Source organism: Peromyscus eremicus, chromosome 9 (genome assembly GCF_949786415.1).
Source record: "Peromyscus eremicus chromosome 9, PerEre_H2_v1, whole genome shotgun sequence".
In the NCBI taxonomy this organism is placed as follows: Eukaryota; Metazoa; Chordata; class Mammalia; order Rodentia; family Cricetidae; genus Peromyscus; species Peromyscus eremicus.
The window spans coordinates 56,248,457-56,272,013 of NC_081425.1; the positions used below are offsets into that span (position 1 = coordinate 56,248,457).

Sequence of the window (23,557 nt, forward strand, 5' to 3'; positions counted from 1 at the left end):
CTACTTTGGACAGAGAAAATCAAGTTTAACGTCCCTGACTTCTCTCCCTCAGCTCTGCAGGCAGCTGTAGACACACGTTGGAAGGGTCACACGGGTGTCTGCTTTGGAAGACTGGAGGATTGGGCCATTTGAATGTGACTGAGTTTGATGTGTCCCTGAAGGCTGCAGCTGGACCACCTCGACCCCAAAACAGAGCAGGGTGTGCCGCAGAAGGAAGAGCAGCATGTCTAAGCAAAGAATAAACACATTTAATGCTGGGTTTGTCTGTGGTGTTGTGTTTAGCCTTCCCCTCCTCCTCCTCCTCCTCCTCCTCCTCCTCCTCCTCCTCTTCCTCCTCTTCCTCTTCCTCCTCCTCCTCTTCCTCCTCTTCCTCCTCCTCCTCTTCCTCCTTCTCCTCAGGACCTTTCTGTCTTTCCCTTTCCCCACCTCCCCAAGGGTTTCAAGGTCTCTCAAACAGGTAAAAGGAAAATGGGACCGAGTGTCTACTGCTTTACATGGTTCTGTCACGTGATCCTCCCCTGGTCCTGGGAGGACAATGACATTACTGTCATTTAAGGATGAGGACTCTGAGCAAAGCCCCCCCCAGGGCAAAAGATGGCCCTCTCTTACACACAGACTTCTGGGTTTTAAAAAGGTAGTCTATGCCAACGGTGACAAGGATATGAGACACTCACCAGGGACAGAACAGGGTCCCGGAGCTGCCACCACCCTTGGGTCTGAGGATGTCTCAGGGATGAGACAGAGCAGCTGGAACTTGGAAGGAAAAAGCTCTCCTGAAGAGGTAGCCTGAGGTAGCCCTGCAGAGCCCCCACATCTTCTCTACTCCCATCTCCTGCCAGGGTCCCCCAGTACCTGAACCCAAAGAGACATGAGGCAGGGTACAGAACAGGTACAGAACAGTGGCAAGTGGGACCAGGGTGGGTACACAGAGGCTTCCGGGCCTGCCTGAAGTCTGCGCCCAAGCTCACAATGGTTTTGTGTGGCCTATGATCTGATAAACTGCAATGCTGGCCTCTTTCCCCCTCTCCAAGCCTCTTTGGGGAGATGACCCCTTGGGTCACCAGGCCACCAGCACCCCCGATGCTCACACCTCCTCTACCAGCGCTTGGCTCTTTGCTCTTACTTAACAGGAACATGTCCGTCCCTTGGTGTCACAGTACTGAATGAGTTAATGCCCCTAGTCTGCTCTAACCTATAAAGGGTGGTCACCCTCAATGAGGTCATAGCCAGACCCCTGTGCAGCCAACCACCCAGCCGCCCTCAGCTACACCAAATGAAGAGCAGTGATGCTTGCTGGATGGAAGGTAGATGCAGCAGGTCCCCTGGGAGAATAATTGAACTTTATGGGGGAAGGAACGTGGGACCAGAGAGTCCAGGCTGCAGGCATCCTGCCACCACCAGAAGCACATGTAACTCATTACCTCCCCTGGCTTCCCGTGGGCAGCCATGGATGACGGCACACGTGCGCTGGGGCGGGCTGAGTCCACGGAGAGAGCAGGACTATGTTTTTCTGACACTAACACCTCTCTCGGGGCCTCACAAACCGATTCAGAGGAGGCGGGCCCAGCCAGGCGCCTTCCATTCCCAGGCCGCCTCTGAGTCCTAGATCCCGCCTAGAGAGGTCCCCAGTTGGCTGAACAGGCAGGGGAAACTAAGGCTGGAGGGGGGAGGTTGAAGCAAGGCTGAGGCAAGGGATGAGAAGGAGTATGGGAGGGAAGAAAGGAAGAGGAAGCAGGCCTGGCTGCCCCCGCTTTGAGTTTCTGTTTGGAGGGCTGAGCGAGACCACACGGCAGAAGAGGCCTTTGGGGGCTTTTCTGGGACAGTTCTTCTAATCATTCCTGCTACTACATCTCGTATGCAATTGCCTAGCAGGTTCTAGTCCCTGCCCTTAGCCTCCAGGTCTACAGTGGGCTCCAGGGAGGCTGCTGAGAGATAAGACATAGAAAGGAAGCCGGAACCTCAGAGGTACAGAGGACCGGAACTACCAAGGCCACCGTGGAAGGTGGACAGCTCCACAGATGTAAGGATGAGATAGCGCCTGTGTTTGAAAAGGGGGGGGGGCTTTCATGGAGGGGACCAGTGAGGAGCCACAGTCCCTCCACTTCCCTTCCCACCTGTGAAGTAAAAATCAAAAGGAATGAAGGCAGGGAGGAGAGGAGAGGGCAGGAGCTAGGAGCAAGCAGAGAGGAAGAGAGAAGGGAGGGGAAGAAACAGAAGAGGCGGGAAGGAAGGGGGCATCAGTCGTAAGTAATAAACGCAGCAAGGTGGCATGGGAGATGCTGTTGGGGGAGGGCCCCTTCCTTTGCGCTGAGGACACTCCCTGGGCAAGGGACACCCCCCCTCAATCCAGCACGCAGCATGAGGCTGTGACCCTCAGACCTGGTGCTGCTTCCATGCTCTGGAGTTCTGACCTGAGCCTGCAAAACAGGAACCCTCGACCCTGCAGCCTGCACAGGAACCACTGGCTGATGAGACAGCTGCCTGTGACTTTGTCCTTTGTCCCTGGTGCTCCAGTGAGAAGGGTAAGGGGCAGCGATCAAGGAAGGGGCAGTACCAGGGCAGCCGCACATGCTGGCTGGCTGTGTGAGCACCGTCTTCCCATGAACTCCTTCCTGCCTAGGACTCTGCTGAGTGAGCCCAACACAAGCCAGTGGCAGGCCCGGGCCACACCCCTGAAGGTGACTTCGCCAGGTAAAAGGCAGATTCTGTGTTTTAATTCTCACCCACCTCCCAGCCAATTTCTCTATCAGTTCAGAATCCAGAGATGAGGATCAGTCACTAGGATCATCAGTCTGCTTTTCAATTCCTTTCCCAGGAAGGAACCCTGAGTTAGGGTAGGGAGGCCCTGAGTCAGGCTTCAGTCTGTTACTACCTGAGTGGCCTTGGGTGAGTCATGTGCTGTCACTGAGATCTCCTGAGTGTCCAAGTGTCTGGAGAACCCAGAGAAGAGCCTGTCACCTTCCCTGGCTTCAAGTCTCTCTCTCTCTCTCTCTCTCTCTCTCACACACACACACACACACACACACCACCCAGAGAAGAGCCCAGCTGGCTGGAATACACGATATTTTATGCAATAATTGGTTATGGGTTTGTGTCCCCCAAAAGTCTCAGGTGTTGAAGCCTTGGTCCCCAGACACTGGATCTGATCCTTGAGAACTGAGAGGCTCCTGAGGGCCCTCACGTAATTGGTGGGGTTGCACAATGATGGGCTCATAACTTGATGACATCATTTGTAGGTGATGGAAACTTCCAGAACTTGGGTCTGCTCGGAGGAAATAGGTCATTGGAGTCTTGCCCTCGGGGGCTGTAACTTGCCCTGGACTTATTCTCTGCTTCCTGGCCACCATGGGGTCAAAAGGCGGCCTCTGCTACCTACACTCCCACAGTCATGATGCTCTGCCTCACCTCAGGCCCAAACAATTCGTCCAGTCAACTGTAAGCTAAAATCTCTCCAACGGTGAACCCAAATGAACCCTCCCTCCTGTGAGCTGCGTCTGTCAGGTGTTTTGTAACAACGGCTGGACACCAATAATACAAGCTCTGAGACCCAAGCAGGGCTGTGCCTGGGGAAGCGGTCATTGGGCTTGAGATGGTGGATGGGGCACAGGTTGGTGAAGAGTGTGGGGTGGGAAGGCTGTGGCTGCCTCAGGAAGCGTGTAAGAGCAAGAGGGTACGGACAGAAGCCATGGACTCTCGTTGGGAGTGATGGGGCAAGGAGGCCAAGACAGAACCCAGAAAGGATGCAGCCAGGGCCAGACCTCTGTCCAACATGAGTATTTACACCCATGGTTCTCATTTACTTTATATTATTATTATTTTTTTCTTCTGAACAAGGTTTCTCTGAGTAGCTCTGGATGTCCTGGAACTCACTCTGTAGATCAGGCTGGCCTCAAACTCGGAGATCTGCCTGGCTCTGCCTCCCTTCCAAATGTTATTTTTTTAAATAATTTATTATTCTTATTTTATGTGCATTGATGTTTTGCTCGCATATACTCCTGTGTGAGGGTGTCAGATCCCCTGCAACTGGAGTCACAGACACTTGTGAGCTGTCATAGGGGCACTGAGAATTGAACCCAGGTCCTCTGGAAGAGCAGCCAGTGCTCTTAACCACTGAGCCATCTCTCCAGCCCCCACCCACGGTTCTTAAAGTCCCACCTGCAGTAAAATCTGAGTCACACCTGAACAGCTGGGCTGTGCTTTGAGTACCTTGCTCCACACCAGGACCCAAGGGCCAGCCTCCAACATGAGGAAACACGGCCCCCCTCCCTCTCTCCACCTACCCTACATTTTAGGAGGCAGCCCTAGAAGGGGCTTGGAGTTCATCCAACACTTCTCAGTTTTAATCTCCTGAAGGCCTCTGGGTCGGACCTGGCCCAGGCTCCCCCCTCTTCACCAGCTCCTTCCAGTTTCTTCTTCCCTCTCTTGGCCTCACGCCCCTTGTTCCTCTGTTTTACTCTCCAGAGAGGAAGATCAAAAAAGTATCCGGATCCTTCCAAAACAGATCCAATCTGGCTCAAGTCTCCCCGTTTCTGCGTCCCCTCCCAGAACCTACCAGCCAGGGACAAAGAGTGAAGGAATGTAGAAAACTCAGAAGCAGGGCACAGAGACTTTTGCTTGGCTGCTTTTAGATTCCAAGGCCCTTGTGCTCCTGTCCTTAGTTAGTTAGCTCTTCCGTGAATAGCTGAGAGTGCTGGGCCTGCACGGGGCCTGGGAGGCATCAGGGAACAAAGCAGCCCTCCTACTTTGGAAGAGGTGCCAGGCCTCCTCCAGCCCACGTGCTGCTCACCATGTGAGCAGAGAAGAAACAGTATAATAACTGCAAAATGTGTGTGAAGAGAGAAAAGGTTGTGGAAGCAAGGAAAATGAGAGGTGGAAAACAGAGGTGGGCGGGTAGCAGGACTGGAGGCAAGAAGAGCAAAACCCAGAGTTCCCGAGGCCTGACTCAAGGGGCAGTGACCTTTGGTGACTCCCTCCACCTACCCTCAACCCCAGTCCTATCTGGCCAAACCTGGCCTCTCTACTGATGTGCCAATGAGAACCGAACCAAGTCAAGAGCATGAGTCAGCATCACCCTTGCTGATATCTTGAGTAAAGCAACACACACACACACACACACACACACACACACACACACACACACACACGCATGCACACACTCACCTTCAGGGTGGGGTTCCCAGTGTTCTCCCTAGCCTTCCCCAAGGAAGATGCTCTCTCCAGAGCACATACAGACACTGACTGAGGATAAAATGTGGCCTCTGCCACCATACCGTACCTGCCGTGACACCCTCAAACTGTGAGTCAAAATAAGCTCTTCCTTCCTTAAGCTGCTTTTGATGGACATTTTGCCACAGCAGAGGAAAAGTGGTACAGTCATTCTTCAGCCCTTTTCTGGAAGCCATTTCTGTGCTTGACATCAAAATCCACACTGAGGAGACTGTTCTCAGGCCTGCTCTTTCTCCCACCAGCAACTGTGAGCTGTCTGAGGGCAGGCACTGGTCCAGTTTCCCTCCAGAGCACCCCTGACATCCAGCACACAGACTAGAACCCTGAGGGAGAGTGAACTGCTAAATGTCCCCAAGGCTGGGCTGAGGAACCCTCACTCAGAAGCTCAGATCTCCTTGTCTATCGCTCCTGCTGGGACTGTCCCCTCCCTCCTCTCCCAGACACGTCTTCCTTTCCTACATCGGCTCCTATGAGGAGAAAGACAAGAACCATCGCTCCTGAGACAGGCAATTGACAGGGTGTCATGTCGCAAAACCAGACCACAGCATGGACAAGGGGCTGTCTCTAGGTAGCCAGCCTGAAGTCTTTCCAAAACAACCCTCTCAGAAGTGGGACAGTGTTCTCCTCTTCCACACAAGCCCTGAGAAGAGTGGGTTTGTGCATGAAGCAAGCTTCATTAGGTACCTACTCAATGATAGTACAGACATTTATTAAGTGCCTGCTTGCTGGTGCATAGGGATCTGGTGCTGGGAAAGCATCCTGGTTCCTCTGTCTCCAGTCTGAGGAACAAGGCAATTCCGTGCTGGCACCTCTCTGAGGGGCTGGTGAGTTATAGAATCTTCAGTGTGCTGTTCTCAGTCTCAACAAGCCCATCCGTAAAACGGGTCCTCACCTTGCTGATAACATAGGCTTATTAAGATGAATGACAGAAAACCCAGAGAAAAGACCTCCAAAGATAGAATAGCCACTATCTGCAGAGCTCAGCAGGGGGGACGGCAGGGCTCTGGGGCCACCAAGGCCGGGTGGAAAGCAAGGGTCCCCGAGAGCTAGAAGTACTCACCATCTTCACACAGGTTCAGCTTGGACAGGCTCCTGCCATCAAAGGGTTCCTCGAAGACAGAGCTGGTGTCGCGGTCATTCACGGTGTGCATGTACATGGCTTTGTTGTCCATCGTGTCCTGGAGCAGGAGAGACATCAGGCCCAGCATGAGGGACAGAGGAGACACCGAGTCAACTATGTGGAAAACAAACGGTCGAACCAGGTGCCCATCCACATGACCCCCAGCCTGGAGTGGGGCCCTTTCTACATCTACAGGAGCTAGGTGTACCATCCAGGTCCTCGGGACCCTTCCGTCTCCAGCCTTTCCCTCTTCAGTGCTACAAGGCCGAGCTCTGGACGGTTTTCAGCATGGGAATCTTTCCTTTCAACAGCTGTCTGTGGGGCTGGAGCCTTAGGCTGGAGACACCAAGGCCATGCTGGACAGCACTTGAAGGAAACGCTATTACCCACATGGTGACTAGTGAGCAGCGTTTGCTGAAGATTTTCAGCCTGTGGGTTACGACCACTTGGGGGTTGGATAACCCTTTCACAAGGGTCACCTAAGATTATTAGAAAACACAGATATTTACATTATGATTCATAACAGTAGCAAAATTACAGCCATGAAGCAGCAATGAATATAATTTTATAGTTGGGGGGGTCACCACAACATGAGGGACTATATTAAAGGTTCATCGTGTCAGGAAGGTTGAGAACCACTGCAGCTTAGGAGGGTCAGATAATTGGATAAGGGAAATTAGAAGCACAGATGCATTGAGAGTTTTAGGCTCAGCTGAGGAGGTGAGATGGCCCCCTAGCCTCATAGTGGGCCATGGCAGGAATTCATCTCCCAGGGAGCCTAGGGGGTGAGTCTTAATGAGCAACTGTTAGCCAGGGGACTTCTGCCTACGTGATCCCCCAAGGCTGAAGCAAGGTCTTGAGCTCCTGACTTGGGAAATCCTTTCACTTGAAGTGGTCCAGCCACGGTGTTTGCACAACAGTGAGACCCACACCATCACGTTCTGTTACGCATAACTGTGTGGCTGGAAGGCCATCTCAGAGCCTGCGAGAGCTGCTCCAGGGCAGAAAGACATTATGAGACCCAGGCTGGAAGGGATTTTCTGAGTGTTTCTAAGATTCTTTTGCATTCTTTGTGTAATGAGAAAAATCCTTTTCATAAAACCAAATTACAAAGTGTTTGTTTACACAAAATCCTTTGGCTTTTTCCTCACATATATGCCCTGTCAGCACAGTTCTACTGGCCATAAGTTCATGTTGACTTGCTTTCCTGATGCTCTTTAGCTGTATGGCTATTTAACCAAAATAAAGAAGGGGGTAGGGGAGAGGAGGGGAGCGAAGGGGAGGAAAAGGTGGCAAAGGAAGAAGAGAAATCAGATGGGGTGGCATCTATTTTTCTTTAAAGTGAATTTTGGAAAAAGAAAGCCCCTAGGAAGATGGGTACCATCCCAGCATGGAGGAGACCCACTGAGATCCTGAGAAACAAGCAAGGCCCCACGGCCTGGGTGAGATGGTACAGTGCCAGGAAGGTCCTAGTGGGGAGACCACGTGGGTCTTAGGAGTCAACCCTTCCCTCTTTAGAGACAGGGCATGAAGGAAGCATCAGTGGGGATGAGGAAGGGGAGGCAAGCCCAGAGCAAAAACATGTGCTCTCTTTTCCCGACCTGAACTTGGTCCCCAGAGACTAGGCCTTTGGAGCTGAGAAGAGGCTGGGGCTGAGCAGTGGCTGCTCAACTGCCCTTCCAATGACCCAGGAGTGATGGGGTCTTCTGCTCTACCACTCCAAGTGATGAGATGCCACATTGCCCACACACACACACACACACACACACACACACACACACACACACACACACACACATGCATTCAGTTTCTTGGTGTTTCTTCCAGTCTATAGAAGGGTCAGAAGATGAAGATGGTCCTCAGGTCTACCAGACTCTCTCATAGACAGATCCCACCCAGCCTCTCTGTGTCTCTCCCCATAGTGTCCAGTCTGCTAGTCTCCTAACACTAGTTCTCCATCCAAGCCCTCCACCCAGCAAGGGCCTCTAGGTGGGGCACTGGGTGGCTCCAACCCTGCTTAGCCATAGGGGATCCTCCCTGGTCTTAGGATGTGTGTGGTCCCTTCCCCTCTGGCCTCGATCTTGGGGAGCTTACAAAGCAGAAGGCCACTGTTTCTGCGGCCCTCACTCTGCCAAAGGCAACAGTGTCTACAGCCAGAGATTCCCAGAACCTTCAGGGCAGGGAACCCTACTTCCGTGCCACCTTCCTTCTCTCCCAGTTGGCTTCAGACCACTGTGATCTGGAATGTGTCCACAAGGCAACCCCTCCCTCCTAGGCATCCTCCCCACCTTTTGGCTGGACTGAGCAACAGCCTAGGGGAGCTGAGAGAAGGGGGCTGGGGCCGAGCAGGTCCAGATGTGAGAGGGATGAGTTTGGAAATGCTCAACTCTTCATTACTTGGAAACAAAATGTAAGCATGTTCTGCCTGCCCTGGTTTTATGTGGGGCTGTGTTTTCTCCTCAGAGTCGGGAGCAGGTCCTGGACTCCGAGACCCCACTTGCATTCTCAAGCATGCCACAGCTGATCATCTAGAGAACTGGTAATAGCGCAAGCTGCTAGTGCATTGTAAACACCCCTTGGGCCTCAGAGAGATTGCCCTCAGGGACCTCCTGGGGGCTCCTCCTGGGAGCACTACAAGCAGCGCAGGAAGGCAGCCCATCATTTTATCATTCTCATTTTAAAGACAGCCTAACCAAGACCAAAGAAGCAAAAATGATGATAATTGGAAAATTAGAGTGGAAGAGGCAGTAGTTAGATCATTTGAGGGTCCCCAGGCTCAGCCATGGTTGCCGTATCAATGATATACATGTGTGTCAGTCACTTTCAATGGCCATCTTCAGGGCCACTATAAGGCAGCAGAGATGGGCACACCTTGGAGGGCCAGGCAGAGCACCTCTGTAAGGGTGATCAGAGGAGGGAGCTGGAGGGAAAAACTTGGGCCGTGAGGGACCCATAGGTCCACTGGTGCTCAAGGAGCCTGGACTTCAGCTCGGCTGATCAGAGGGAGGCCACCCTGTAAACAGGGAGGGGCGTTCTACTGACCTCCAGGGGGGTGTTATGATTCATTCCCCACCAAGTGTGGGGTAGGGCACAAGCACAGCTTCCAGAATCTGTATCTGAGAGCTAAAAATGCCCTGGGACAGCCTCACACCCTCCAAGAAGATGTGGGACAGCCTCACACACTCCATACAGGTGTATGACATCCTCACACCCTTCAAACAGGTGTGGGACATCCTCACACACTCCGCACAGGTATGGGACATCCATGCATGCTCTGCACAGGTGTGGGACAGTCTCACACACTCAAGCAGTTGTGAGACATCCTCACACACTCCACACAGGTGTGGAGTGAGAGTCAGCTCACAGCACAAGGGTTCCTTTTTCTACCCATCAGTTTGGGAAGGTGGCCCAATCTGCTAACCTCATTCAGCCTTCTGTGCATCACCCCTGTGGTGTGAAGTCTACTCTCCTGACCCCCTCCCTGGGGCAGAGGGGACAGTGAGCACCATGGGAGCTGATGCAGGAGGGAGGACTTTACAAACAAACTCATGCAGAGTAGCTGGGGAACAGGGTCAAAGGAGAATCCACATCCTCATTGGTTCGGGGGTTTCAGAACCCTGAAGACTCCCCATTGCTCAAAAAGTCCTAGAAATGAAGCTGTGTAGAGTTCCCTTTGCAGGAAAAAAAAAAAGGAACCTCAAATGTAGCATAAGACTGAGATTAGGACCCGGTTCTAGAAGTTTCTCTGGGAGTACCAAAAGGGGTGAGATGAATCAGGAGCCTCACTTGAAACTCTGAATCAATTTTCATGGGTTCTGGCTTCTAACTCCGCAGGGCTTACAGCTTTTCTTTGGATTGCCAAGTTTCTAAAATACATTTAGACCAAATAAAGTCACTGCAAACTCTGAGAAAAAGTTCCTAGGCAGATCTTAAATTCTTCCTTCTCCTAACTATTCTTCCTTCTTCTAACTATACTCAGTTCTCTGGATCCTAACTCACAGCTGGAGAGGTGCAGATGCTCCATTAATAACCTCCTGCATCATACATCCTGCACTGATGTGTGTGTGTGTGTGTGTGTGTGTGTGTGTGTGTAGATAGATACACATCATACATATATACACATGCATGTATACATCCAACACACACAGAGTGGCTGTCCCTGACTCATTTATTCCCTGAATAAGCTCTGGAGCTATGACATGATGAGACAGCCAGAGGTACCACTGAAGCAACAGCATCCCTCTGGCGTCAGGATGCCGGCTCCTATTCTACATCCCTAGCAGCTGGGTCCTGGGGCCCAGGTGTCTACAGGCTCGGATCACCAGGACCCTCCCACCTGAAGCAGGCAACTCCAGGTTCCATGTCTGCAGTAACTCCCAGCACTCTGCTCCATCAGCACACCGTTTCCTGCATCTGCCTTGGAGCATTGTCACCCACTAGCTTCTAGATCAAAGCATAAGTAAGACTCACCTGAGTGCTTGTGCTGAGGCTGGAGCCCGTGCCTTCAGTTCCCAGCAATTGCCATGGTAGCCAGAAAGCTGACTGCTACCCCACGGAGACCCAAGCAGTCCCTTGAAGCTTGTCCCCACAGTCAGCCAAATCCAGATGGAGTCATAGAAAGAGGCTGCGGGGTCTCACAGTGACTTATCTCGGGTCAGGGCCACAGGTTCACTACTGTAAGAGAACCAGTTCAATCTGGTGGCTGAGGGAGGGGTCAGCACCTGGGACACCCTGTCTTGGTTCAGCGGTCAGCCTCGGAACGCGATCCGGAGATGTTCTGTGGAGGCTCCTGCAGCTCTGCTAGGTACTGACTGGGTGGGAACTACTCCAACCTCCAGTCTTTATTTTTAAAAAAAAAAAAAAAAAAAAAAAAGTTTTTAAGAGCAAGGCTAGATGGAATCTGGACTACGCTCTCCCTCTTGTGGCCATTCTCGAAATTACAGCTCTACCCCAAGCTTCCAGCGCCAGCCCGCGCAGCAAATCAGCCTTGGCTTTGGGACCCAGCGCTCCTCAAAAATACTTTTTGGACAGCTTCGGGGAAAATGGCAGCTAGGCCTGGCTTATGACCCACCCAAGGAAACTAGTCTTTTGATTCATTGTAGGACAGAACTGGCATTTCTCAATTCATTCATTCATTCAGCGAATTTGGCATTTCCTGAAGTGACATCCACTCCCAAAGGACTAGGACGTTCACACTGGAGCTATTTAGAATAACGTCTGGGGGGGCTCTGAAAGAACTTCCCCCAAGTCAAGTTCAAGACGATTCCGTAACAATACCAGTGTCTGTGGAGCACAAAAACTGTACAAGAGCAAGAGACAGGGCTGTGAGAAGCCAGCTAGCTGCCCGGGAGCCTGACGGCACCTCAAAGAGCTGGAAACCTCAACACAAACAATTGCATTGTAAAAAAGGAGCTGGACCAGGCTGGAGATAGCCAAGTCTGCCCAGCCCCGACCCCTCAAGCAGGAGGACCCGAGCTGGATCCCCAAAACCCACATTTTAAAAAAATGGTGTGGTGGCCCACGCTGCGCCACACTCCCCAGGGCTGGGGGAGGTGGAGCAGGTCAATGATGGGCTCAATGACCAGCTCTCCTAGCCTATTTGGTGAGTTCCAGGCAAGTCAGGGACTCTGTCTAAAAACTCCCAAGGTAGAGGATCCTCCTTAGATATGGCATCCAAGTTCAGTCCCCCACATACATTTGTACAGGTGTACACTCATAGACACATGTACGCACACAATACAGCCACACACACACAATAAAATACAAATTAAAAAAAAAGATTAAAAGGAGAGCCAACCAGATGTTTAAAAAGCCATCAGATAAGAGCACTGGGAAAAGTGAGATAACATCAGAGAACGTCCCTCCCCCCTCCAAAAAAAAACCCAGTGTGAGCCATGGACAGAGTTAGATCCCACGGTGGATCTGGACCAAAGTGCTCAGAAGGTAACACTCACAAGTAAGTTTCTGTTTGTTAGTTAAACATGAGAAGCCCCATCAGCTTCAAGGTCAGGCTTTGAACAGAGAGACTTTGCCAAACTCAACGCTGCCCACAGTGCAACTGCCAACCCTCACTGGCTCAGAAAATTCATAGTCGTTTTCAGTGACCATCTTACTAACTGTCCCCAGAGGCAGCTCTGGCAGGACGTTGTTTTACAGGAAGAAAAAAGGCAGTAATTGTATAAGGAGGAGGAAGTGGAGGAAAGGGAGGAAGAGGAGGAGGAAGGGGAGGAGGAGGAAGGAGGAGAGGAAGGGGCACTTTATGGTACATATTATATATGATATATATGTATGCATATGTACACTATTCCAAATGCTCTTCATATACCAAGCCGCTGAACCTATATAGTGGCTTCTTGCTATCCTCCTGAGGTTGGCTTCAGGACTCTTCCATAGTGTCAAGACCTCAGGCATTAAAGTGCCCGGTATAAAACAGCATGGTGTTTGCACAACCCCCACCTCCCCCAGCATCCTGTCCTGTCTAAATCATCTCCAGGTTACATACACTGCCCAGCACAATACACATGCCACATAAGCAGCTACCACACCATATTGGCTTGAGAACTAGGATAAGAATACATTTTCATATTCAGCACAGACAGCGACTTTTTAAAAAGTGGTTTTGATCTGTAGTCAGCTTGGATCTGCCTATGTGGACGCTGTTAATACAATTCAGGACACTGACTTCACAGGAGCCATGTGAGGCAGGTGCTGCTCCTGTAACCATCTACGCAGAGAGATCAAGTGACTTGTCTTGGGTCACTCGGTCTGTAAATGGCAGAGCTGTAATTCAGCCCTAGGCCGTTGGGCTGTGGAGTCTGAGCCTATAATCACAGCCCCTGCCCCCATCTTACCCCTTACCAAAAGAATGCTTCTGTCACCCACCAACTCACCAACATCCCCGGGAATGGAATCTTCCAACTAGCCAAATGTGTGCTCAGAATGTGACACTCACAGATCATCATTGCAGACTCGTATGCATCAGCAAGAAATGCGGTGTGTCGGTTCTATGGCTGGAAGTTCGTGTCCCAGAAACTGAATCCCCAGTACGGCAGTGCAGGGAGGCGGGGGTCCGGTGGGAATGATAGGCCTCAATGCCACTGTAGGAAGGGCTTACAAACTCTTCCTCTTGCTTGCTTCTGGACATAGCAAGACTCAGCCTTCATTCTCTCCTGCCTCCTGCCGTGTGATCACGCTGTAAGAACACACCAGGGACTGGCTCCTTCATCTTCAACTTTCAGGTCTCAGGTGGTGAGGAAATACATTTCCGTTTGTTATAGACCCTAGTCACAGGCATCCTGTTTTAAAACACTGATGGACTAAGACAGTCACTAAGAGCTGGTTATCCTATCGTGTTCTTCACCTTTGATGCTTCTGGTAGCACAGTAGCTGACCCAAACTAGGGAGGAAAGACTTACTTTGGCTCGTGACTTTAAACCACCCTGGTAGAGAAGATGTGGTGGATGCAAGAGGGGATGGTGGAGACTTTTCACACATGGCCAATTGGGAAGCAGATAACAAGGTGGGATGTGGAGGCTGGGCATGACTCCCCAGGGCCTGCCCCAGTGAGCTCCATCAGTCAGGCTCCCCCTTCTAAAGACTCCACGGCACCCCAAAGAAGCACCAGTGACTAGGGTACAAGCATTCAAACCACGAAGCCTGCGGTGGGAATTTCAGACTCAAACCATAACACCAACTATGTCTAAAACAGACACCGTTTCTTCCCCATGATCCTTACACTGACCTGCTTTCAGCAGTAGAGGAAGAAGACACATGTGGACAAAGAGGAGGGAGAGGAGGGAGAGGAGGGAGAGGAGGGAGAGGAGGGAGAGGAGGGAGAGGAGGGAGAGGAGGGAGAGGAGGGAGAGGAGGGAGAGGAGGGAGAGGAGCTCTAAGCACAGCCCAGTGTGGTGGACTGAAAGAGAAATGTCCCTGGAGTCTCTGGCATTTGAATACTTGGCCCCCAGTTAGTGGTGCTGTTTGGGTAGGTGTGGGTGTGGCCTTGCTAGAGGAAGTATGCCACTGGGGGGTAGGCTTTGAAAATAGAGCCTAGCCTGCTTCGTGTGTGTGTGTGTGTGTGTGTGTGTGTGTGTGTGTGTGTGTGTGTGTGGGTGTGGGTGTCTGTCTGTCTGTCTGTCTGTCTCCCCCACCTCCTGCCCCCTTCTCTCTCCCCACTCTGGCTTTGAGTTCAAGATATGAGCCCTCAGCTTCTGCTCCGGTTGCCATGTCTGCAGCACTGCTGCCCTAATCTCTCCTCACGACTAAGACTCTAACCCTCTGGAACTGTAAGCCGAAGGAATCCCTTCCTTCCGTTAGTTGTCTTGGTCATGGTGTTTATCACAGCAGCAGAGAAGTGACAAGACACGGCCAAGCCTCTCCTCCGCCATCCATAATTAACGACACTGATTGAGACAAGGTCTAATTTTCTGCACGAGGCCCAGGATTGTCAGACTGTGAGATTGCTGGAGGAATCTGTGTTCTGTTTTAAACCCAGTGGCTATGAGCCAGGAGAGTTTTCTCCTTCCTCTCCCTTGTTTCTGGCTCATTTGACTTCTCACAGGACAAGGTTTATCTGTACTAACTGGTTAAATCTTTGCTTTTTTTTTTTTTTTTCCTTTCTTTTTGCTGAATAGTATAACATTATATGCATGGACCACAATTTGTTAACTTCTTTATTTAACTTTTCTTTCGTATGGATGTGTGCCAGAGTGCATGTATGTGCATCCCACGCATGCAGGAACTCAGAGAGGCCAGAAGAGACATTGGATCCCCTGGAACTGAAGTTACAGATGGTTGTGAGCTGCCACATGGGTGCTGGGAATTGAACCAGGGTCCTTCACAAAAGCAGCCAGTGGTTAACAGCTAAGCCATCTTTCTGCCCCTGTTTATCCCCCCTTTATGGGCATTTCACTTGTTTACTGTATTTGTTGTGAATAAAAAGCCCCAGGTATGGCCGGGCGGTGGTGGCGCACGCCTTTAATCCCAGCACTCGGGAGGCAGAGCCAGGCGGATCTCTGTGAGTTCGAGGCCAGCCTGGGCTACCAAGTGAGTTCCAGAAAAGGCGCAAAGCTACACAGAGAAACCCTGTCTCAAAAAAAAAAAACAAAAAAAAGCCCCAGGTAGTTAAGGGGCCTCCTCATAATGGAAGAGAGCAGGAGGGCAGGCTTTCTTTTTAGTGCCCGGAAGATCCTCGGGCAGCTCAAGTCACATCTTCTTGTCACCTAAGATCAGAACAGTCCAGGGCTTGCGCGATGGCTCAGCAGTCAAAGGTGCTCGTTCCCTAGCCTGATGGCCCGAGTTTGATCCCTAGAACCCACATGGTGGAGGAAGAGAATTTACTCTGGCAAGTTGTCATTTTACTTCCACGCGTGCACTGTGATGCACACACACGTGCACACACATGCAAATAAACCAACAAATAAATAAGTAAAAATTGGTTGCTGTTAAAATACAGTAATAAAAAAATGTTCAGAACCAATTTGTTTCCATTCAAACCATGAGCTTATGGCAGCTGATCACATGCACATACACCACACACACACACACACACACACACACACACACACACACATACACACCACACACACACACCACATACTGACCACATATGCGCACACACACACCACACACATACATGCACACACACATACACACATATGCACACACATACATACACACCCGGCACACACACAAACATACACACACAACACACAAACATGAACACATACACACCACACACGTACACACACTATATACACACACATGCACACACATACCACATACATAAACACACACCACATAAACACACAAACATATACACACACACAAACACACACACACACACACACACACACACACACACACACACACACACGGTAACAGGAAGCATGATGGAGAGTTAACTAGGCTTTGCCCACAGTTAAATCAGTGAAACTAAAGGAAGTGGATTCTGAGTGTTAAATATGAAGAGACAACATTTTTGCACACTTGAGAACTCTCCAAGGCAACCCCATCAGTTCTGCATTCCTGGTGATGAACCACGTCAGACTGTAACACATACACTCTAGCGCTTCCTGCTTTCTTGGGATTCCGTCTGTCTTGTGTGTGTCCTCTTCCAGCAAAGAGCTCAGAAATGGGTCCAGGGGAAGCAGAAAGTCAACGCTTGCTGTGGGCTTCCTGAGCAGCACCCCTCAGAAGAGCCCTGTGAAGAGAAGATAGTGTCAAGCCAGGTAGCCTCCTGGCTCTGTGGTTGTGGGTAGAGTCTTGGGACCTCTTGGACCCAGGTTTCCTAGTCCGAAAAACCAGGTTCCTAGTTTTGGCTTCCTAGTTTGGTCTCAGGGGTATTTATGAGGGAGAGGCTCTTTATAAAAAACATGGTCGGGCTTCCCCAAAGGTCAGCCGTTGCTATTACTTTTCAGAGTTGACAGCTCTTGACAAATGGGATAGTAATTGTCATGTGGGTCCCCACAGTGTCCAGCTGCTGACAGCTAGCACTGACTCCAAGTCGGGCAACAGGGGCCTCTGGAACTCCTGCTCTTAATCTGTCCAATCACCTGCTTTGTCTCCCTGGCTCATTTTAGCTCTTTCTCCAGAAGGTGTGTGGATGATGAATTGCAGGAGACAGCCTAGGTCTTTTCACACTGGCCCAGAGTCATAGGCTGTAAGGTAGATGAGCATCCCTGGCCTACCTCAAGGGACCAACTTGGAGCTTCTTGTATTGTCAAACTCAGGGAGCCAGGTTGCTTCCTAAGGGGTGTATCTCAGAACTCAGATGATCCAAATTTTGCTTGAGAATTCAATAATGAAATGATTGTAATGTGGGCAATTTGTAGTTGGTAGTCAAAAGAAACTAGTCAGAACAGAGTGAGACTTTGGGCCAAAACTCTTAAGAAGAAAGTAATGGGGGCCTGGAGAGATGGCTCAGAGGTTAAGAGCACTGGCTGCTCTTCCAGAGGTCCTGAGTTCAATTCCCAGAAACCACATGGTGGCTCACAACCATCTATAATAAGATCTGGTGCCCTCTTCTGGCCTGCAGGCAGAACACTATATATATATATATATATATATATATATATATATATATATATATATATATATATATATATATAATAAATTTAAATAAATAAATAAATAAATAAATAAATAAATAAATAAATAAATAAATAAATAAAAGAAGAAAGTAATGGGATAAATGTAAAACAGACATCACTGTTGGAATGATGTTCCTTCCCATGCACAGGATGTGGGCTACCAGGTTTCCCAGGCCACATTAAAAAAAATCTTACTTTACATGACTCATTATGACTTTAAGATGGGGCAGAAGCATGGAGGTCACAGAGTCCCTGAACTCTGCATTGACAAATTCATACATGACATCATGTTTGGTTCTAGATGTATCTGGTAGAAACTGTGACAAGGATGCTGAAGGGTCCGAGGTGGACAAGAAAGGGGCGGGTTCAGCTCTGAAAAGAAATCACTCAGAGTAGGTTTGGGTTGCAGATACCTGCAGGACTGTCACAGGAAGAAAGCTCTGGATTTTTCTGAATTATCTGAGGAGATGCAGAATTCTCTCCATAGACAAAAAGTCTATGTATTAGGTGTTTTTCTGTTGTTGTAATAAAATACCATGACTAAAAGCAACTTATAGAAGAGTTTATTTTAGCTTAGGGTTCCAGAGGAAGAGTCCGTAATGGTAGGAAGGGCTGATCACATTTCATCCACACACAGGAAGCAGAGTGAACAGGGAATAAGGCTATAAAACCACAAAACCCATCCCAAGTGATGGACTTCCTCCAGCAAGACTCTGTGTCCTAAAGGTTCCATAACCTCCCCAAACAGTACTGTCAACCAGGGAACTAAGTATTCAAATACATCAGTCTATAGAGGATATTTCTCATCCAAACCACAGCATCCTGGGTCAACACTGGGCCATCTAGAACTGGCTGTCAGAATCGAAAAGTCTCACCATGGACTTTGTGTGATCACAGCCTGGGACTCTTTCCCCAACAGGATTATCACACCAAGGGTCTCCTCCATCATGTGGCTTGCCGACCCGGTGACCTCTGATGCCTCCCCGACTTCTGAAAGGAACGTGTGATAAACCCCCTCCTTGGTGCTGAGTGCTGCCTCACGACGGATTTTACCACTTACTTTGCTGTGGTGAGGAAGAGGAAGAACATTCCATGCATGCGTTTGGTAGTAACTGAGAATTGGAAATGTGGTGTCTAAGGAGCCTAAGAGTAAAGACATTTCAGCATGTATCATTCCAGGAAGAGAGGAAAGGAGAAAAAAACAAAGATTGAGAAAGAATGAAAGAAAGGAAAGGATGTTGCACAGATAAAATTTAAAAAAAAAAAAAGAAGAAGAAGCTGGGATTGGCGGCACACACCTTTAATCCCAGCACTTGGGAGGCAGAGGCAGGGAGATCACTAAGTTTGAGGCTAGCCTGGTCTACAGAGTGAGATCCAGGACAACCAGAGCTACACAGTGAAATCCTGTTGTGAAAAACAGACAAAAATTTTAAAGAAGAAAGGGAAAGAAAGGGTGATGAATTATTGTCCTTCTTTTCTTTTCTGAAGCATAAATTACAGTTGATGCAAAATGGAAGTTTTATTATTTTTATTTGGATTGTATATTATCAAAGGAAGGCATGCAAGCATTCTACTGTTTTGTTTTGTTTTGTTTTTTAACAATCAGATAGTTCTTTAAGGCTTACATAAGCAAGAGCTCCCTAATCTCTCAACTATCATGCCAAAAACCTGTTTTCCTTCAGCATTCATTCCTGTGATGATATATTGTGTACCCTAATAAATCTTTCCTGGGGATCGGAGGACAAAACCAGCCACTATATTAAACATAGAGGTCAGGAAGTGGTAGCACATGCCTTTAATCCTATCACTGGAAGGCAGAGATTCATCTGGATCTCTATGAGCTCAAGGCCACACTGGGAACAGAGCCAGGCGTGGTGGCACATGACTTTAATCCCAGCACTAGGAAGGAAGTAAGATGGCAGGGCACAGAAAGGTATACAAGGCGTGAGTAAACAGCAAGTCTTTCTCTTGAGACTGAAGATTTCGCAGAGGTAAGAACGTGGCTGGCTTGTTCTGTTTCTCTGGTCTTTGAGCTTTCACCTCAATATCTGGCTCTGGATTTTTTTTTAGTAATAAGACCTTTTAAGATTAGTGTTACACATTCCAACCCTTTAACTTTACTTTTTATATTTATCTCCTGTATTTCTAAAAAAAAAGAAAAAGAAAAAAGAAAGAAAGGAAAACTACAACTCAGACTGGGGCTGTGGTCTTTTGTCTTCTCTACATACACAGAAATCATTTTCAAATACGTCAGCAGGGAGGCTGGGGAGATTGCTCCGCAGTTAAGAGCACTTGCTGCTCTTGCAAAGGACCTGGGTTCTGCTCCTAGTTAATACCCACATGGTGGCTCACAACTGTCTACAGGCCCATGCCCAGGAGATCCCACAGCTTTTTCAGGCCTCTACAGGTGCCAGGCACACAAATAGTACACATACATGCATGCCGCTGTATTAGTTACTCTTCTATGGATGTGATAAAACACCATGACCAAGGCAACTTATAAAAATGTGTTTAATTGGGCTTACAATTTCAGAGGGTTAGAGTCCATGATGGTGGAGCAAAGGCATGGTGGCAGGAACTGAAACCTCAAAGCCTGTCACCACTGACACACCTCCTCATAATCCTTCACAAACAGTTCCAACATCTGGGGATCAAGCATTCATATATATGAGCCTATGGGGGCCATTCTAATTCAAACCATCACAAAGGCAAAGCAGTCATATACAAAGAAATAAATAAAGAGAAATGTAAAATCTATCAGTAGAATATCTATGGAGACAAGAGTCCTTGAAAAGACAGTACATTGCCGGGCGGTGGTGGCGCACGCCTTTAATCCCAGCACTCGGGAGGCAGAGGCAGGCGGATCTCTGTGAGTTCGAGGCCAGCCTGGTCTCCAAAGCGAGTTCCAGGAAAGGCACAAAGCTACACAGAGAAACCCTGTCTCGAAAAACCAAAAAAAAAAAAAAAAGACAGTACATTAATTCCTCTTAGTTCTGGAGAGAGAGGGCATGTTGCCTACAGGGGATTCTTTGCATGGCTCCTTCTCTGAGGAGTCCTTTCCTTGCTACATCTCCTAAAGTTGGATACAGAACCAGTTCCACCGCATGACTGGTCTCCAAGCTGATGAAACATCGCAGCAGGCCCCGGGCATGTTGCAGAGGGCTGAAACCCCAGCCAGGCCCACACCAATAGCCACTCTGAGTCCTGCAGGCTTCCAGGGCTTCGTCATGCTGACATTCCAAATCTCAGCTCAACACAGGCACTCACACAGTCTCACATTTCTGTAAGAGCCTGGTATTTGTTCAAAGACCACAGAGTGGCTCCTGACCTCCCCTCCCAGCCCTCAATCCTTCTTTATGTCCAATCCTTCACGATGAAGAGGCAACAGCACTACCCAGAGACTGGGGTGGGGCTGTCATTAGCCGGATGCTGGACGTCGCTGAACCTTCAAGGACACAGCAGTTCCCTCCCAGTGGGAACTCAAGAATGGAAGAATTAGCCAAGCTGGACAGGGCTCCCGGGCAGCTCTGAGGCTGCTCAGCTGCATGAGTCCATAGTGGTACTGTCTTAGCATTTTCTGGAAATTGCTGGCCCTAGAGTGACACAGAGCCTCTGTCTGTTCTTTCCTCCTTTTTTTTTTTTTTTTTTTTAATTTTTTAACCCGGTCCCACTTTCATTCCAAAAGGAAGACCCTAGCCTTCAGCACACAGCAGCTTGGTCTCTTAGAATGCGAGGCTATAGTTCAACGAGGTTGTTTGTCCAGGTGACCAGGCAGAGGTAGGCACTGGATCTGGGACTCCTGATTCCCTCCCTTTGCTACCTGTATTAAATGTCATTGTCATCGTTGTTGTGATCTAGTACCTAACAAAGGGTTTCTTTGGGCTCAAGTTTCCAGGGTACAGTCTGCAAAAGTGGGGAGTCATGGTAGCAGGAAAGGAGGCCACTTGTCACATCGTGTCCACAGTCAGGAAACAGAGAGGAATACCGATGCTCAGCTCCCTCTCTCCTCTTTGCTCAGCACAGAAACCCCAGCCCACGGAACGCTGCCACTCACACTCAGGATGGCTCTTCCTTCTTCAGCTAACTCACTCTAGACACCCCTTTGCTGTGGAATAATGCTTTTGTACACTGGTTTAATAAAACGCTGATTGGCCAGTAGCCAGGCCGGAAGTATGGGCGGGATAAGCAGACAAACAGAATTCTGGAAGGAGGAAGGCTGAGTCAGGAGACACCAGCCCGCCATCCAGGGAGCAGCATGTAATGGGCACACAGGCAAAGCCATGGAAAATGTGGCGATTTATAGATTAACAAAAATGAGCTGAGTTTAAAGAGCTAGTCAGTGGTAGGCCTGAGCTAATGGCCAAGCAGTTATAAATAATATTAGGCCTCTGTGTGATTATTTTATAAGCAGACCATGGCACTGCAGGGCCCAGGCAGGACCGGAGAAACTTCTAACTACACCCCTTCAAGGGCACAGTCTTTCTCCTGCCTGTCACAGTGACAATCAACATTACTAACCATCACACTAGTCAAAGACATGGAGTTGGGAATTGGTTGGAATGCTGCATTTCCCTGTCCTGCCCAGACCTGCTGAGTCAGAACGTGCCCTCAAACGAGGCCCCCTGACAACTTACACATGTGGCGAAAGGCTGACAGGTCAGCTGTTCTTCTCATCTCCATGACCAAGAAACTGAAAGAAGCAATTAAGGAAGAAGAGGCTGATTTGGCTCTTGGTCTGAGAGGATACAGCTCATCATATTGAGAGGACATGGTGGCAGATGACCCTGTGGTGGCCAGATGGTGACAGCTGCTTACATCTCAACAGAACAAGGAGCTGAGAAAGGTCAACCCAAAGCAGGGTCAGGCTATCACCCCCAAGGCCTAGCCCTCCAATAACCCATTTCCCTCAGATAGGCCCCACCTCTCAAAGGTTCCATAGCCTCCCCAAACTACGTACTTGGTATTCAATCACATTTCAGTCCTAACAGTTGATAACTTCACTGTATCCAAGAGTAATTGATAAAGAATCCCCCCCCCCCCGCACTCTTTCGCGTCTAAATCAACTCAAGTTCCCCACAGCGTAAAAAGGATTTATGATGGTTTATGGAGAGAGAGAGAGAGACAGACAGACAGACAGACAGACAGACTAAAGTTCATTCCCTCTCCAAAGCAAGAGCTCACCCTTCCAGGTAAATGGGTGTGGTGGGCACCTTCTTGGGATGTGTGGCTGGTAGGCGTATGACACGCAAATCTTTCTCACTCTCTTAATGATGCAAAGGTTTGTTTTGACTCTTGACTAATCACAGGCACAACCTCTTCACTCCTCAGCCTCTTGGCACTGAGAACATGAAATTCACTGGTCTGATGTTAATGACAACCTTAATAATAACCAGGGCAATGGCTCCAAGCTACACCCATGACAGTGACCCCAAGCTCACTCAAGACAGTGACTCCCAAGCTAAACTCACGTTGCTGTGTCTTTCACTATCATGAACTTATAGTGTAGAAAAAAATCTCTTGATATTTTTACTTTTAACTTATTGACATCTTTAAAGTGGATTCCTTGTAGACAACACATTTTTAACATATTTAATAATCTCTGCCTTTAAATAAATGTTTTAGACCATTTACATTTAGTGTGACTATCTATGTGATTAAGTTTTAATGATATACCACTTGGGTATTTGTTTTTTATTTATGACATTTGTTGTTTTTCTCTATCTCCCCACCTTTGCTGTGTTTTTTGAACATCTTAAAAATTTCTGTTTTATTTTCTTAATTAGCTTACTAGATATATTGCTCTTTTTTTCCTCATGGTTGCTCTGGGGTTTATATACTTATGTCTCTAATTTATCATACTCAACCTTCAAATAATATTACGTAACTGTAGTATTGTTACTGTATATACTATTATGTGACTATGCTTGTAACACATAGAAGTAAAAACAAAGGATCGCCTGGCGGTGGTGGTGCACGCCTTTAATCCCAGCACTTGGGAGGCAGAGCCAGGCGGATCTCTGTGAGTTCGAGGCCAACCTGGGCTACCAAGTGAGTTCCAGGAAAGGCGCAAAGCTACACAGAGAAACCCTGTCTCGAAAAACCAAAAAAAACAAAACAAAAACAA

General features: G+C 48.9%; 1 protein-coding gene across 1 annotated transcript in view; it reads right to left on the reverse strand.

Annotated features, from left to right (window-relative positions):
• The window catches only part of Scara5 (scavenger receptor class A member 5), an 86,623-nt gene extending 75,564 nt beyond the window's left edge, over positions 1 to 11,059 (reverse strand). Inside the window, exons 1-2 of the mRNA XM_059273452.1 lie at positions 10,817 to 11,059; positions 6,287 to 6,404 (exon numbers count right to left, since the gene is read on the reverse strand). Coding sequence (XP_059129435.1) covers positions 6,287 to 6,398 — 112 coding nt within the window. The 5' untranslated portion in view covers positions 6,399 to 6,404; positions 10,817 to 11,059. The remainder of the gene's footprint in view (positions 1 to 6,286; positions 6,405 to 10,816) is intronic.
• Positions 11,060 to 23,557: the final 12,498 nt, after the last annotated feature.